Below are 12,610 nucleotides of genomic sequence, written 5' to 3' on the forward strand. Positions count from 1 at the left end.
GTATAACCTGGAGCTTCCCTTGCAGCCAGAACTACAGAGAGATGTTGTAGATTCAGATCTCAAGAATTAAGCTGCAATACGCAAAGGATTTGACTAAGGTAGGCTCAAGTCCTGCAAAATCCCTACAGATAAGCCCCAATACATTGACCTCAATAATTAACCTTATTAGTCATTACTATCTTTAAAGAGACTTGTCAAGGATATACACTACTTTCTCACTGAAGCAACAGTGGAGAAACTGTTGGACATGCACAAGACAGGAAAACAGTACAGCCCAGGCAGGACAGTGTTACAGTGGCCTTATTCAAGAACTGCAATTTATTGGAAAATTATTTCATTTCATTAGTCATTCAGCACCACATAAAAAGTAACTGTATGTGGTACAACAGCCTCTCTTTTTCTGTGTGTGTAAACACACATACATATATATTTTTTTAATTACCAATAAAGTAACTCATTACTTCTTGCACCTAGCTCAAATTGTAAATCTAAGAGTGGCAATGTCATTTCTACCTACCCTTTTGCCATTACCAATAGTGTATATTTTCCATCTACCTCGTCATACACAAAGTCATTGCAGATAATTTTTCATACAAACACCTCCCATTTGTCAGCCAGGTGGGACAAAGCAACACTGAAGTAATAACTTGAAAAATCCCTTTGAGGATGTTATCTCAGTTTTGTTGAATTGATTTTCAAAGTGTCCCCTTAACCTCTAATTTGTACAGTTTAAACCTCACTCAGAGTTTCGACAGAAGCAGCTGCAATTTAAGGCTGCTTCTCCAAACAAGATTACTTTCAGATAATCTAAAAAAGCACACTCTTATAAGATGATTCTCTTCTTTTTACCACTGCAAGAAAACACCATCATCTTTCCTTCAGAACTTTCTTCCTCCTCTGCAATTTGAACACTCTCCTCTGGAAAAGACTCCATTTACAAATTTTTTGACTCCAAGGCTGTACGTGCCCAGACACAACCAAGTCACATACACTTTCCAACCTCAGAAAAATTTCAGGAAATTACTTTTAGACAATTTTCAGATTTTCAAATAAATTATACAAAGAAACAAGAGAAAGAATTGACAGCAAAATAATGAATTTAACATCTGACATGCAGCTGCATGCAGCTAACCTTTGTGCTTCCCTTTTTTCTCCTTTCTGGTGCTGCTACTCTGACAGCTCGCAGCTGCTGCCTTGGTTTTTTTAGTTGGTTTCGGAGCTTGGGCGTCCACTACCACCTTTACATCTTCCTGTTCAGCCTCCTGCACTGCTTCAGAGATTCAGGGTACCCCAGCAAAAAAGAAAATAAACAGAGAGAGAAGAGAGAAACAGAGAGAGAGAGAGACGAGAGAATGAATTGAGAATTTTGCAAAGGCATAAAAGAGAAAGCAAACATAGCAGAGTTTGGTATTTCAGACAATTCATGCAGTGAAGAGAGCCAAGTAAACCAGAATTTGCAAAGCCACAGTGAAAATCTGGAAGTGTTAGGTTAGCTGAGATACATGTCCTTACATTTTTCTTCCTCACAATAATATATCAACTCCTAACTTCCAGTCCAAAAGTGACATCAGAATATTATTGTGTTACTGGGCTATTGTAGGAAGCATTTTTCCTCACAGTAAAGCTCTGCCAGAATGATCATCAACAGCGGCAGCATGAGGGCAGAAAAAATTTATTTAGACTTTGTAGCATCCATGCTTAAAGCTACATCCTAACTCTCTAAACAGGGAATCATCTGAAGGTTACTTTCAAAGCACATCTTGCACAGTCCTGTAACACAGCGTGATGAGTAGATTGGCCATGCATTTGATGGTGAAACTATACCCAAGCTGAATTTAAAAACTCTTCCTACTTTGTAGCATACACAAATTAATTAATTCCTTGGAAGGACTCTCTACAAAACATGCATGGCATAAATTGTGTCACCATAATTCATGCAATGCTCCTAGTTTTCAAAGTAAAAAGAGGCTTTATCATTTTCCTAAAAGCACGACACACTTTGAAGGTAATATTTGAGTCTCTGAAAGCCACACACACCATAACTCTTTTCTCTGGCTAGACCAAACCTCAAAGTTAGATAAATATCACAATTGCCTTCCTGAAATGCATAAAGAAACTTCTCAAACCTCACGCCCTAAACTTTAGGTGGGCACCAAGAGTTTTTGGGGTTGGCTGCTGGTCACTGGTAAGTGCTAAGCCCATTGGCTTTATGTGCTGGCCATGTTTCTCTCCCTGGCACATGGGCTTCCCACCCTTTTTTTTCCCCCAAACTAAAGTACTTTGTTTAAAAGGATAAAAAAAGTCCACTAAGGACCATTATGGGAAAGAACTGGTTCTCTTAAAATTACTTTTAAAATATCCAGACAAACTTCTTAAACTCCCAAAAGACTAAATGATTCTCAATGACGTGTGGACTGACACTTTTCTCTCTCTGAAGGGGGAAATTCTCCCTAAGCTTCTGGTCTGTGAAGCAACTTTCCTCTTCAGCAAATCCTTCAAGCGCACGAATAGAAATAGAAACACCAGGGAGATTCTCAGAGGAGAAAGATGAAACAGATTTAGTCATGTCTGTGTAGACTGCAGCTCCCAAACCCGCTGCTACCCTCCCCAGCACAGCAATCTGTTAGGAGTAGCATTGCACTCACAACACAGCAGGCACCTGAGGCACTCAAACACACGCTCCTTTTCTCATTGTGCAGAGGAAGGGCTCCCTTCCACAGAGAATATACATTAAATTTTTACAGGAGAGACTTGAAGTCCAAAGAAACAGCCTGTCACCGCCCAATTTTTCATGTCTGCCTTTGTCAAACACTAATCACAGGGCTGCAATCCCTTTGCTGAGTGGAAAGGAGCAGTGGAAATGAGTAGGGCAAAATCAAAGGAGTGAGTGCCCAGGGAAAATGGCACATAAAAGACACAGTACACTGGGTCCTACCTCCACGGGCATGGCAGCCTCAGACTATGCAGGGAACCAGAGTCAGCTCCCCACAGTCTTTAAATAGAGGTTATTTGCCAACCCAGCATTTATGCTATATTTGTACCTCAGTCTCTCTCTAAAAACTAGGCTGTGTTCTTTTAATTGTTTTGAAGATGGTAATCCATGTTACAATTAAATTCAGTTCTTTACAAATGACCTATATGAAGTGGCCAGGCAGTTCTCTAAATCATTTTAAATCTGGCTGTATTCATTCACTCAAAAGAAGCACCATTTACTTGGTCCAAAGCAATTATCAATCAGCAAAGGATGAAACTTTCTGACATTATTAATCTTCTCTATCTTGCCAGCCATTCTTTCATTTTACCAGTAAAGCCCTGATGTTTTTTGAGTTACTTTTGCCTCAAAACTTTGAGCAAGAGGCATCTGGTTAAAAATTCAGTGAGGGAGGTCCATAGGACAGAGAAGAGAATATTTCCATTGCTTTACTCTGTAAGGCAGAGAACAGGATTTCAGCCCAGTAGCCATTCTGAGACCCTGGCTGCTGTCTGTGGTAAATGTGCCTTTCAGACAAAAGTGATGGAGGCTGCAAAATAAGATTCAAATCATAAAGGTAATGATACTCTGCCTGGATTCATGAAAGGAATTGGCACAGAATGTCCTGTTTCCAAAGGATACATTTCTGAGCATTACCATTACATTTAAAGTACTACCTCTATAATAAATCCAAATTTAATCCCAACATGCCATCTCCACCACAAAACCACCTCATTCTTAGCTTTTAGCTATTTGGCAAATAGCAGACCTCAGCTAAGGCTCACCCACTCACTCATGTTTTCTCTGGTGTTGTCTGCAGATACCAAAGAAAGTTTGCTTTCTGTACAAATTCAGTTCAGGGCATATCCTTGCATTTAGGCAAGCTCCTGTCAACAGGCCAGCCAGGATTTGGATCCTTGCAGCCTGCAGACCCAAAGGGACAGTTCTGTGAGCCTCCCCTGCTCAGCTGGTCCAGCAGGCTTGGATGTGGAGCAAAGTGAAAAAATCCTGTTTTCTGTTTCCAGTGCTCTCTCCTGCCCTGGAGAGTTGGAAGAAGGACCATTTCTAAGGCCTGTGTACTCACTCTGCAGCTGGTCATTAGCATGTGCAGCTTTGAACTTCTCCAACCAGCATTCCTTCCAGGCTGCCTTTGTGGAGATGAGGCAAGGCAGAGAGGCAGTGTTTATCCCCAGCCACGTTGCCAGGGGATCAAATGCCTTCCCCTCTGCCCTCTGCTGCATCTTTGGATCATTATCTAACAGACTGACAAGAATTTCCCTTCTCAGCAGGATGGAAACCTTGAGGTTAACTATAGCCTATGTTCTCCACAGGCTCTAGATAGCCCATAAAACAATTTACAGCTCCCTGCAAGAAAGCCTGAATAAGGAAAATGAGATAAATTGGCTCCCTAAGTAATATTCACTGATACAACCATATGATCACATCCTTTGCTGGACATCAAAAAGTTAAAAACAGTGATAGGCAGCACCAGAGGATAAATAAATTAAGAACCTTAAATGCAGCTATATGGGGATGAAATTTCAGAGACTGTCACTCAAAAATGCTTTAATTTCAGTACAGCTACCCATTTAGGCAGCTTTAAAAATCCCTACTGACGTTATCTTAAACAGCAGGAGACTAGATTTGAAAATCTATCCTGATACTTCATATACCCACCCCAGATTATTAACATCTTCACTTAAAAAACACAGAGATTTCCCTTTTCCATAAGAATTATTTGTTTGTAACAGAATTTGCATTCAGACAAGAAAAAAATGGAGGAGCAAGTACTGTAGTGAGTCAGCATTCCAAACAGAAAAATCCACTGGACTCTCAGACCTGGTATTTCACTCTAGTTTGAACTTAATAAACTGTAAAAAAAATAGTTTTGAGATAAATGCCATGCTTACAAATAAAACAATATGTGACTTTAATTTCAGTACTATTCATCCATGTTCATTATATCAAGTACTGACTACTAACCTCAATAGAGTATTAAAAAAGTATTTTTTGGGAGACAGAAGGGAGTACAGATTGCAATATTAATTCAGGATCTAAGATGAAAAGAGGAACAAACAGCAAACAGTAACATAATACAGGTGAGTATGGAAGGGCTTTGTGAAGGCAGACAAGAGCAGTGTCCCAGCTTTGCCTTGCACCACCAATGTCCTAATTCAAAAAAGAAACCTTCTCATGAACCAGTTCTGTGATGGACAACACTCCAGGTTACAGGGATAAAGCCACAATGCACAGCCAGATAAAAGGATGCAGTTTGTAAGCATGTGAGTAAACTATGATGCAGACAACCCAAGTTCTTTTTCAACTCTGTAAATTACCCACATATATTTATATGAGTGGATGAAAATGTAAAACATGTCTTTCCATCTGGCCTTCATGATGAGAAGTTCACACAGGAAATAAGTTTCGAAGCAGCATGAATGAAAATGCAGATTTCTTTTTGCCATTTGTATGACCATATTTCTTGATAGGAGTGCTTGTACACTCTTATGATCTTAGAGGAGGAAAAAAAAATCTATGAATCATAACTTACCAATTGCTATCACATAAAAATGCCATGTGCTAAAAAAAAGGGTGCTTTTGATCAGTACATTATGCAAAGAATGAAGTAAATGAAAAATCACAAAAAGAAAAAACCATTCTAAAATTGTGCAGTCTGTCTGGAAAACACTTTAAGTAGAAAGAGGCTGAACCAGACATTGAGGTATGTGAGGCAAGTATAAGGCAAATATTCATTCTATTTACCAACATCCTCTCAACAATAAAAATGAAACCCAGAACAAGTACCATGCAAAGAAAGATCAACTACAGTTCAGTCAGTGTGTACCTTAACAACTCAATGGGAATTGGATGTCTTTTTCTTACTGTTGCCTGAGAAGCTCTTGTGTTTCACTGTAAGAATGGCTTGTTGCTTTTCTTTGTGAAGTTCTAGCCTTAGTCAGTCTAGCTGTTTATTTGGGCTGTTGCTCTTCTTAGTTTATTTAATCAACTTAGATTCTGAACTGGTCTACTTTCTACAATCATTTAAAAGACACTGGAGTCTATCAGAAATATTCTGAAGATGGGCAAACCGACAATATTTTACAGTGCAATTAAATATTTCTATTAGTTTTACCTAGACCACATAAATAGTTAAATACAAGGATCTGAATAAGGACAAGGACTTTGGTGTGTTAGTTACTGGTTAATCACATGCAAAGATTTAATTCCTGCCTCAAAATGCTTACAATCAAAGGCATTACTCCTTCAGCTAGTAACTTACAGTCAGATCCCAGACTCCCAAAACCTTACTGACAGTAAATTCCCCAAGGCTCCTTGCAGTTTATGCCTCTAACAGTGATGTGATGACCAGGCTGATGCTGCAAACCTGAAAATGCTCAGAAGCGAAACGGGATGGGTTTTTTAGTGCTCCAATAAAAGGAGCCAATGTACTTGGGAACTTGGTGCTGCTTAAGGACATTATTAAAAGCTCATTGATCTAAGAGTTCCTCAGAGAGAACAAGGGAAGGAATTAAATAAAAGATTCTTCTAAACCCTCACATACCTGCTGCCTAATCCTGAGGAGGGGGAAAGCAAAGGCAGCACGTGGAGAGTTGATAGCAATGAACTAGACTTTGGGAAAGCAGACACCTAATAAGGGAAGCTAAAATGATCTATGAAAAACTCATGCCAGGAAGATGAAAGACAGTGATAAATTACATAATTACTTTGTGATACTGGAGCCTTGAGGGCACGACTAGGCTTTAATTGCCCTGACCAGCCTGCCTGGGAGGTTCCACCCACACCCTGCCCATGGGCTTTGCTCCAGCTGAGCCCAGGGCTGTGCTGGAGGTGCTGCTCCCCAGCCTGTCTGCCGGGAGCATCCTGGCACTGCAGGCAGCTCCTCTGCCCCACGGAGATGTGTGCCCTGCAGCATCTCTTTTCCACCCTGACTGGTGCCCTGCAGGGCCCTGGCCCTGTTCCTCCCTTGCCATGCCTGGGGCTGCAGGGAATGCTGCTGGCAGCTCTGCCTGCCCTGCCTGCAGCCTTTGGGATGGGACTCTGCCTGCCAGGGCATTTCCTGTGCTGGGAGCACCCTCCCTCCTGGCTCCTGAGATACTGCCCAGCACAGAAAACAGCTAAATATCCAGGAGTAACTGCAAGTAAATACACTACAAGTGGGACATAAAGGAAAGAGAAGGGAGTTTCTCAGGCCATTTCCTCTAAACTTTCCTCTCAAATAGTTCAATACCAAAAACCACAAAAAGACCTGTGGAACACTTGCTACCCACTGCCCTCTGCTCCTTGCTGCTGGGTTAGTTTGTTTATTTTGGAAGTGCACTGGTGCAGTAAGAACTGCTGACAAATCAAACAGATGCTTTAAAGATTAAGGTGAAGAGACTGCAGCTGAAATAAAGATTTCAGAATATCTGCTTATTGGAAGTTAAGTATTTTGCCCACATGATGTTTGGAATGCTGCCTGATCTCTCAACATTAACAGCCCTTTGCAAAGAACATTCCTTGCTATCTTCAAAAAAATAAACTAATACCTACTCATTCCAAGGTCAGTGGAAAACAGGGATGGAGAGACACTCTTCTGACAAGGAGGCAAATATATGATTTTTTAAATTAATACTTAACTGATGTCATCTTTTAAAGCTGACAGCTAAGGATACTCATCAAAAAACTCTCATCATTCATGGTAAATAGCAGAATGACACGTCAAATTTAAAAATCCAAAGCTATGAATTGTCATCAGAGGCCTGTTTAACACACCACACAGCCATTATACCTAGATGTGCCGCCAAATGCCAGAGGAGAAAAGTAAAAAAGTCATTCTGCCTTTTAACACATGGTTAATCTAAATTGGAAGTTGCAATGGAAATTACTCTGAGAGTATCTAATTGAAAACATTTTTAATTTCAAGTCTTATATAAAAACACCACAGCTGCAACAAAGTATGGCAATATTAATGAAAGCATATCTGGCACTCATTCAAATCTCTGCCTTCCTCAATGCTGTGAAAAGAAAAATCACTCCCCAGTGGAAATTCACCATTTTCACAGAACTAAAATCTCTGTAAAAAATGGGCTTTCAGCATTTGCATTAAATGTAATTAAATAATGTAATTAAATTGTTGCAGTAATTAGTGTATCTCTGCATGCTATTTGGCTCCAGGAATGCTCAGTATTTGCAATCCAGATTGAAAAGAACTGTATTTGTAGCAGAATTTTGCAATGTCAAATCAGGCTAAAATGTTTGTTCAGGTTTTCAACAAACTTCACAAAATAAGTTGAGTAGAAATACATGAAAACAAGCAAGCAGATGTAACTGTGACATATTACATAACAGCAAGAAAAATTTTTAAAAAACTTTAAACAAACATGTAGCAATATGTCCTTATGAAGGACACTGAATTGAAAATAAACCAGAACACATGAGGAGAAGACAATGTAAGTGATCTCTCCTACAAAGAAGTATTAAATTTCTTGTGGTAAATGAATGCCTTTGTTGTCTTTTATTTAGAATTTAAATTTAATAGCAATACAAAAAGTTGTTATTGGTTCTTACGTGGCTGTTTATAATGATGAAATAGGAACTGAGATGCATTTGGTACTGAGAAAGAGAGAGGCTTTATTGTAAATAGAGCCATAGAACAACATCATGGAAGTCAGTGGAAGGACACCTATTCCTTGAAATGGCAGGCAGATAAATGTGGGGCCCAACTCTGCCTACCTGATCTGCAGGTGCTGTGTTACCACTGGCTGGGACTCCAGCTCAAACTAACCCCTTATTGACCTGAGTGCCAAGGAGATTTTATCTCATGTTGGTCTTTTCAGCCTAATTCATCTCAGTTCCTGCAGGTAACTTCTGTTGTTACTAGTTAATTAGGCATTATGCCAACAACAAAAGGGTTTAAAAAGGATACACTATATTCAACTCATTTACAAGGTACAGTAGCTGAAGACTTCTAGCTGTAGGTGAAATATGGGACAAATGAGAAGAAATGTTCTGTGTGGAGACTCGTGCATGGTGGATTCTGCGGAGCCACTTCCTCACTGGAAGAGCAGCCATCTCCTTAAAAGACTCATGGTACCCAGAGGAATTGCTAGCAACCCTTGGCAGGGAACATAAATACCATTTTGTCCTCCCAATGTGTCATTTCTCTGCCTTGAAGTCATCTAAGAAAAAAAAATATGGCATTTCTGGCAATCCACAATTAGCTGAACTAGCAAAATACGGTGTTCTACTCTATCTACCCACAAGTAGCTCACCAGGCTGATGCTCTATTCCAGAACAAGAATGACTGACTTTCTACTCCAATCTCTGATAATGATTCTGGAATTAAATGAGTTTTTACTGCAAAGTAGAGTTGCCCATGAGGGAACCATTGCAGCACAGATAATGGCATCAGAATAAGCAATGGCAGTGTATGAAGGAGAATTTCCCAGCACAGATAATGGCATCAGAATAAGCAATGGCAGTGCATGAAGGAGAATTTCCCAGCACAGATAATGGCATCAGAATAAGCAGTGGCAGTGTATGAAGGAGAATTTCCCAGCACAGAAAGCCCAGCATCTGAGAATTGCTGAGATGCTATCTCTGACCTACTTTGCTCAAAGTACCATAGAGATATCTCCACACAGGCATCCAATTATTTGTGGAAATCAACAAGTACTTTTGTGCTACACAGAACCAGTGCAAGCTAAAAGAGAGAGCAGAGCAGGATGATAGGTGGAAAGAAGTGTTCTTTCTGTAGCATTTGCTAGCACAGGAATTGATTTCACAGACATGCTCATCCAAGGAGTGTAGTTCATTCAGTAGAGCATCAAGTCCCATCAAAGAGCCATTCTCAATTTGGAATCAGCATGCCCATAACAGCCACAAATGAACGGAAAAGAGCAGAATAGTTCTTTAGAAACAGCCCAGCTGTCTCATGCATCCGACACTGCCACATACAAATGTTTTCATTGAAGGGGAAAAAAAAAACCTGCCAGCCCTGAAGCTCAATGCCACAGTTAAAAATGGTCATCAAACCCCAAAATGTTCCCTGCAAACTGGGGAACTGAAGCCATTAAGCACATTCCCAGAGAAGGCCACACCAAAAAAGGACACTTTGAGAGTTCTTGTAATATTTTCAAAACCAACGTGCCTAACAAAGGATTTTACAAGGCAATAAAACACCCTGCTAGGTAATTAAATTCTTCTAAGATGGCTCTTGCAAACTGCATGGTTTATTGCAAGGAGAGCTGTCCCAAGGGATTAACAAATGTCATGTTGAATATGAGAAACATTATATTTCTTTGCTTCTCTGAAACCTTGTGAAACATTGAAAGGGTTTGAGAGACAAATTTAGAACAAACTGATTTAGGGAGAATAAATCCTAAGTATTCCAATGAATGGTGTGGTATAATATGACAGGAAGGGTCACTTTTACCTTAAGAGCACAGTTAATCTCACTGAGAAAATCCACTCTGGTGCAAATTGGTGTACAATTTAGCTCAGTTAGTACATATATGAAATTTGTTACCAATTATGTGATGATAATGTCTTTTTCTCAGATTTGTGAAAATTAAAACCTTGATCAACTGGCAATATAAGGGGTTTAGTAAACAGCAGTATCTCTCTGCTGTAAGATATTATTTCTCAGAATAGCTCTGTACCTTTGATAAACTCTTGAGTGTAAAAGAGGAAAAAGAGAAAATTTCTATTTTGTCTGATTAAAAAATAAACACACTAAATGTTTGCGCTAAATCAAATATTTTGGTTTAGACTGGAAAGCAATTCAGTTTAATCTTTAAAAATTACATCCCAGACCCTGAGAAACAGGCAGTAAAGAGAAATATTACTATTTTTAATATTTAATAGAAAAAAAATAAAATAATACTAAGTTGAAAAAATAATTCTCCATCTGAAACCACTTAAGGTATCCTATTTGCTTGCAGAAACAAGATTAGAAAGGCCCATTATTACCAAAACCTCAACATTTAAGCAATGTAATTTCCAGATTCTAACAGTAAATTCTGTAGCTGTAATCAGCTAAAAGTTTCCACCAATTGCTAACAGGAGGAAAGACTCTGAAACCTGCACTTCTCAGAGCAGAATTTGTTATTGTGTACTAAATACCCACCTTGTTCTTATGGAAAAATAAGACCATCAAGTGAAAACAAAACAACGGGGAGACAAAAAGTCCAGCATGTGGAGTAAAACTGGCAGAAATTTGAACTGAATGCTGGGCTAAGGTTTTGTTTGCATAAGAGTAGGATACTGGTTGTTTATGTTTTTTTTTTAAACAGAGTTAGATTCACAAAGGCATCTTAAGATTTAATGTGTGAACCCCAAAACCTAAGTACTCTGCCACCTAACACCATTCCCAGCCAGAAAGCTGCCAACTGCATTCCCAATCAATATCAGTAGATATTGATTCAGCTCCTGCCCCACAAACTCATAATAGTCAGGGAAGGAAGCCTTTTGCTATTGAAGCTTATGAATCCCTTATGAATTGTATGTAACTTAATGATCTGCAAAACAAGAAAACTGGAAAATTACTGCTCTCTATAGATCTTGGATCATTCTTGTTACCGACCTGGAATGATAGCTACAAGAGTCATATTTTGGACAAGGATTACTCAAGCTGCCCCTTAGGAAATCCTGAGGAAAAGTACACACATATCATTTTAGAGGGACAAAAAGCATGGACGATATGAGGACAGAACTAAATAATGCCTGGTTTCCTTAGGATTTATTTCTGATTATTAAGGTCTTTGAAAAGAAATGGCATTATAATTTTTCTCCCCTGTGGGTGTGATGCCTTAAGTGACTCTATCCCTACTGGATCCTGTAAGCTTTAATGAGAAAATGGAGACGTTGTACAAGTTTGAAATGTTCTTCTCTACCTGTTTTAATGGACTTTGCAGAAACACAGAATCTTTGAAATTACCATCTTCAGTCAGAGCTGAACTTAGTTAATAGGTTTCAAATTTATCATTACCTCTGTAAGGCTTAAGTAAAATTACATGCAGAGGAACATTCAGAGTGGAGCTCATCAGCTCTACTTAGTAGGAACCAAGGCTGAAGACACTTAAATAGCCATGGCAGAAGGGACAAGCTGTCCCTTTCCCAGTTCAGCACTGAAATGGCAGCTAGGTACCTTGCTCTCTCCCATGAGGCTACAATTGCAAATTCTGATGGTTTTATCCCAAGTGAAGGATATCAATGTTATACTAAAACACGCAAAACAAGAGCTTTTGTTCTCCTGAGCATAAAATGAGCACCACACCAGGACTCTCAGCAAATACAGCTGCAGGAGGTGGCATTCTGTACCATGGTATATGGTGCTGCTGTTGCTGTTGAGATAGGATTCAACCAGCGGGGCCTGCTCCTCCGAATGTTTCGTCCTGCGCGTCCTTGCCCGGCTGTCCACGTTGGACTGAACCATCAGTGGCTCCTGGCGCTTCTTTTTCTGTTTCTGTTCCAGCAGTGCTCTCTGGAGAAAAGACAGAGAAAAGCATCTGTTACTGCCCTCCAAACAGCAGCAACCTATCCAGGAAAACAATGGCCAGCTTTACCCCTTCCCCAGCTCTACAGCCGCGGCGGTTGGCAGGCGGGAGATTGGGATGTCGGGTTACAGGAAACCTTTCC

The 12,610-nt window shown here is 39.8% G+C and overlaps 1 protein-coding gene across 8 annotated transcripts in view; it reads right to left on the minus strand.

The window, feature by feature from the left end:
- The window catches only part of TUB (TUB bipartite transcription factor), a 134,454-nt gene that overhangs the window by 22,507 nt on the left and 99,337 nt on the right, over positions 1-12,610 (minus strand). For 4 of the 8 annotated variants that reach the window (XM_077179845.1, XM_077179847.1, XM_054634589.2 and 1 more), the window contains exons 3-4: positions 12,293-12,455; positions 1,133-1,270 (exon numbers count right to left, since the gene is read on the minus strand). In XM_077179845.1, the coding sequence (XP_077035960.1) occupies positions 1,133-1,270; positions 12,293-12,455 (301 nt within the window). The remainder of the gene's footprint in view (positions 1-1,132; positions 1,271-12,292; positions 12,456-12,610) is intronic. The other 4 variants (XM_077179848.1, XM_077179846.1, XM_077179849.1 and 1 more) reach the window with 2 other exon arrangements.

Source organism: Agelaius phoeniceus, chromosome 6, assembly GCF_051311805.1.
Source record: "Agelaius phoeniceus isolate bAgePho1 chromosome 6, bAgePho1.hap1, whole genome shotgun sequence".
Lineage (NCBI taxonomy): Eukaryota > Metazoa > Chordata > Aves > Passeriformes > Icteridae > Agelaius > Agelaius phoeniceus.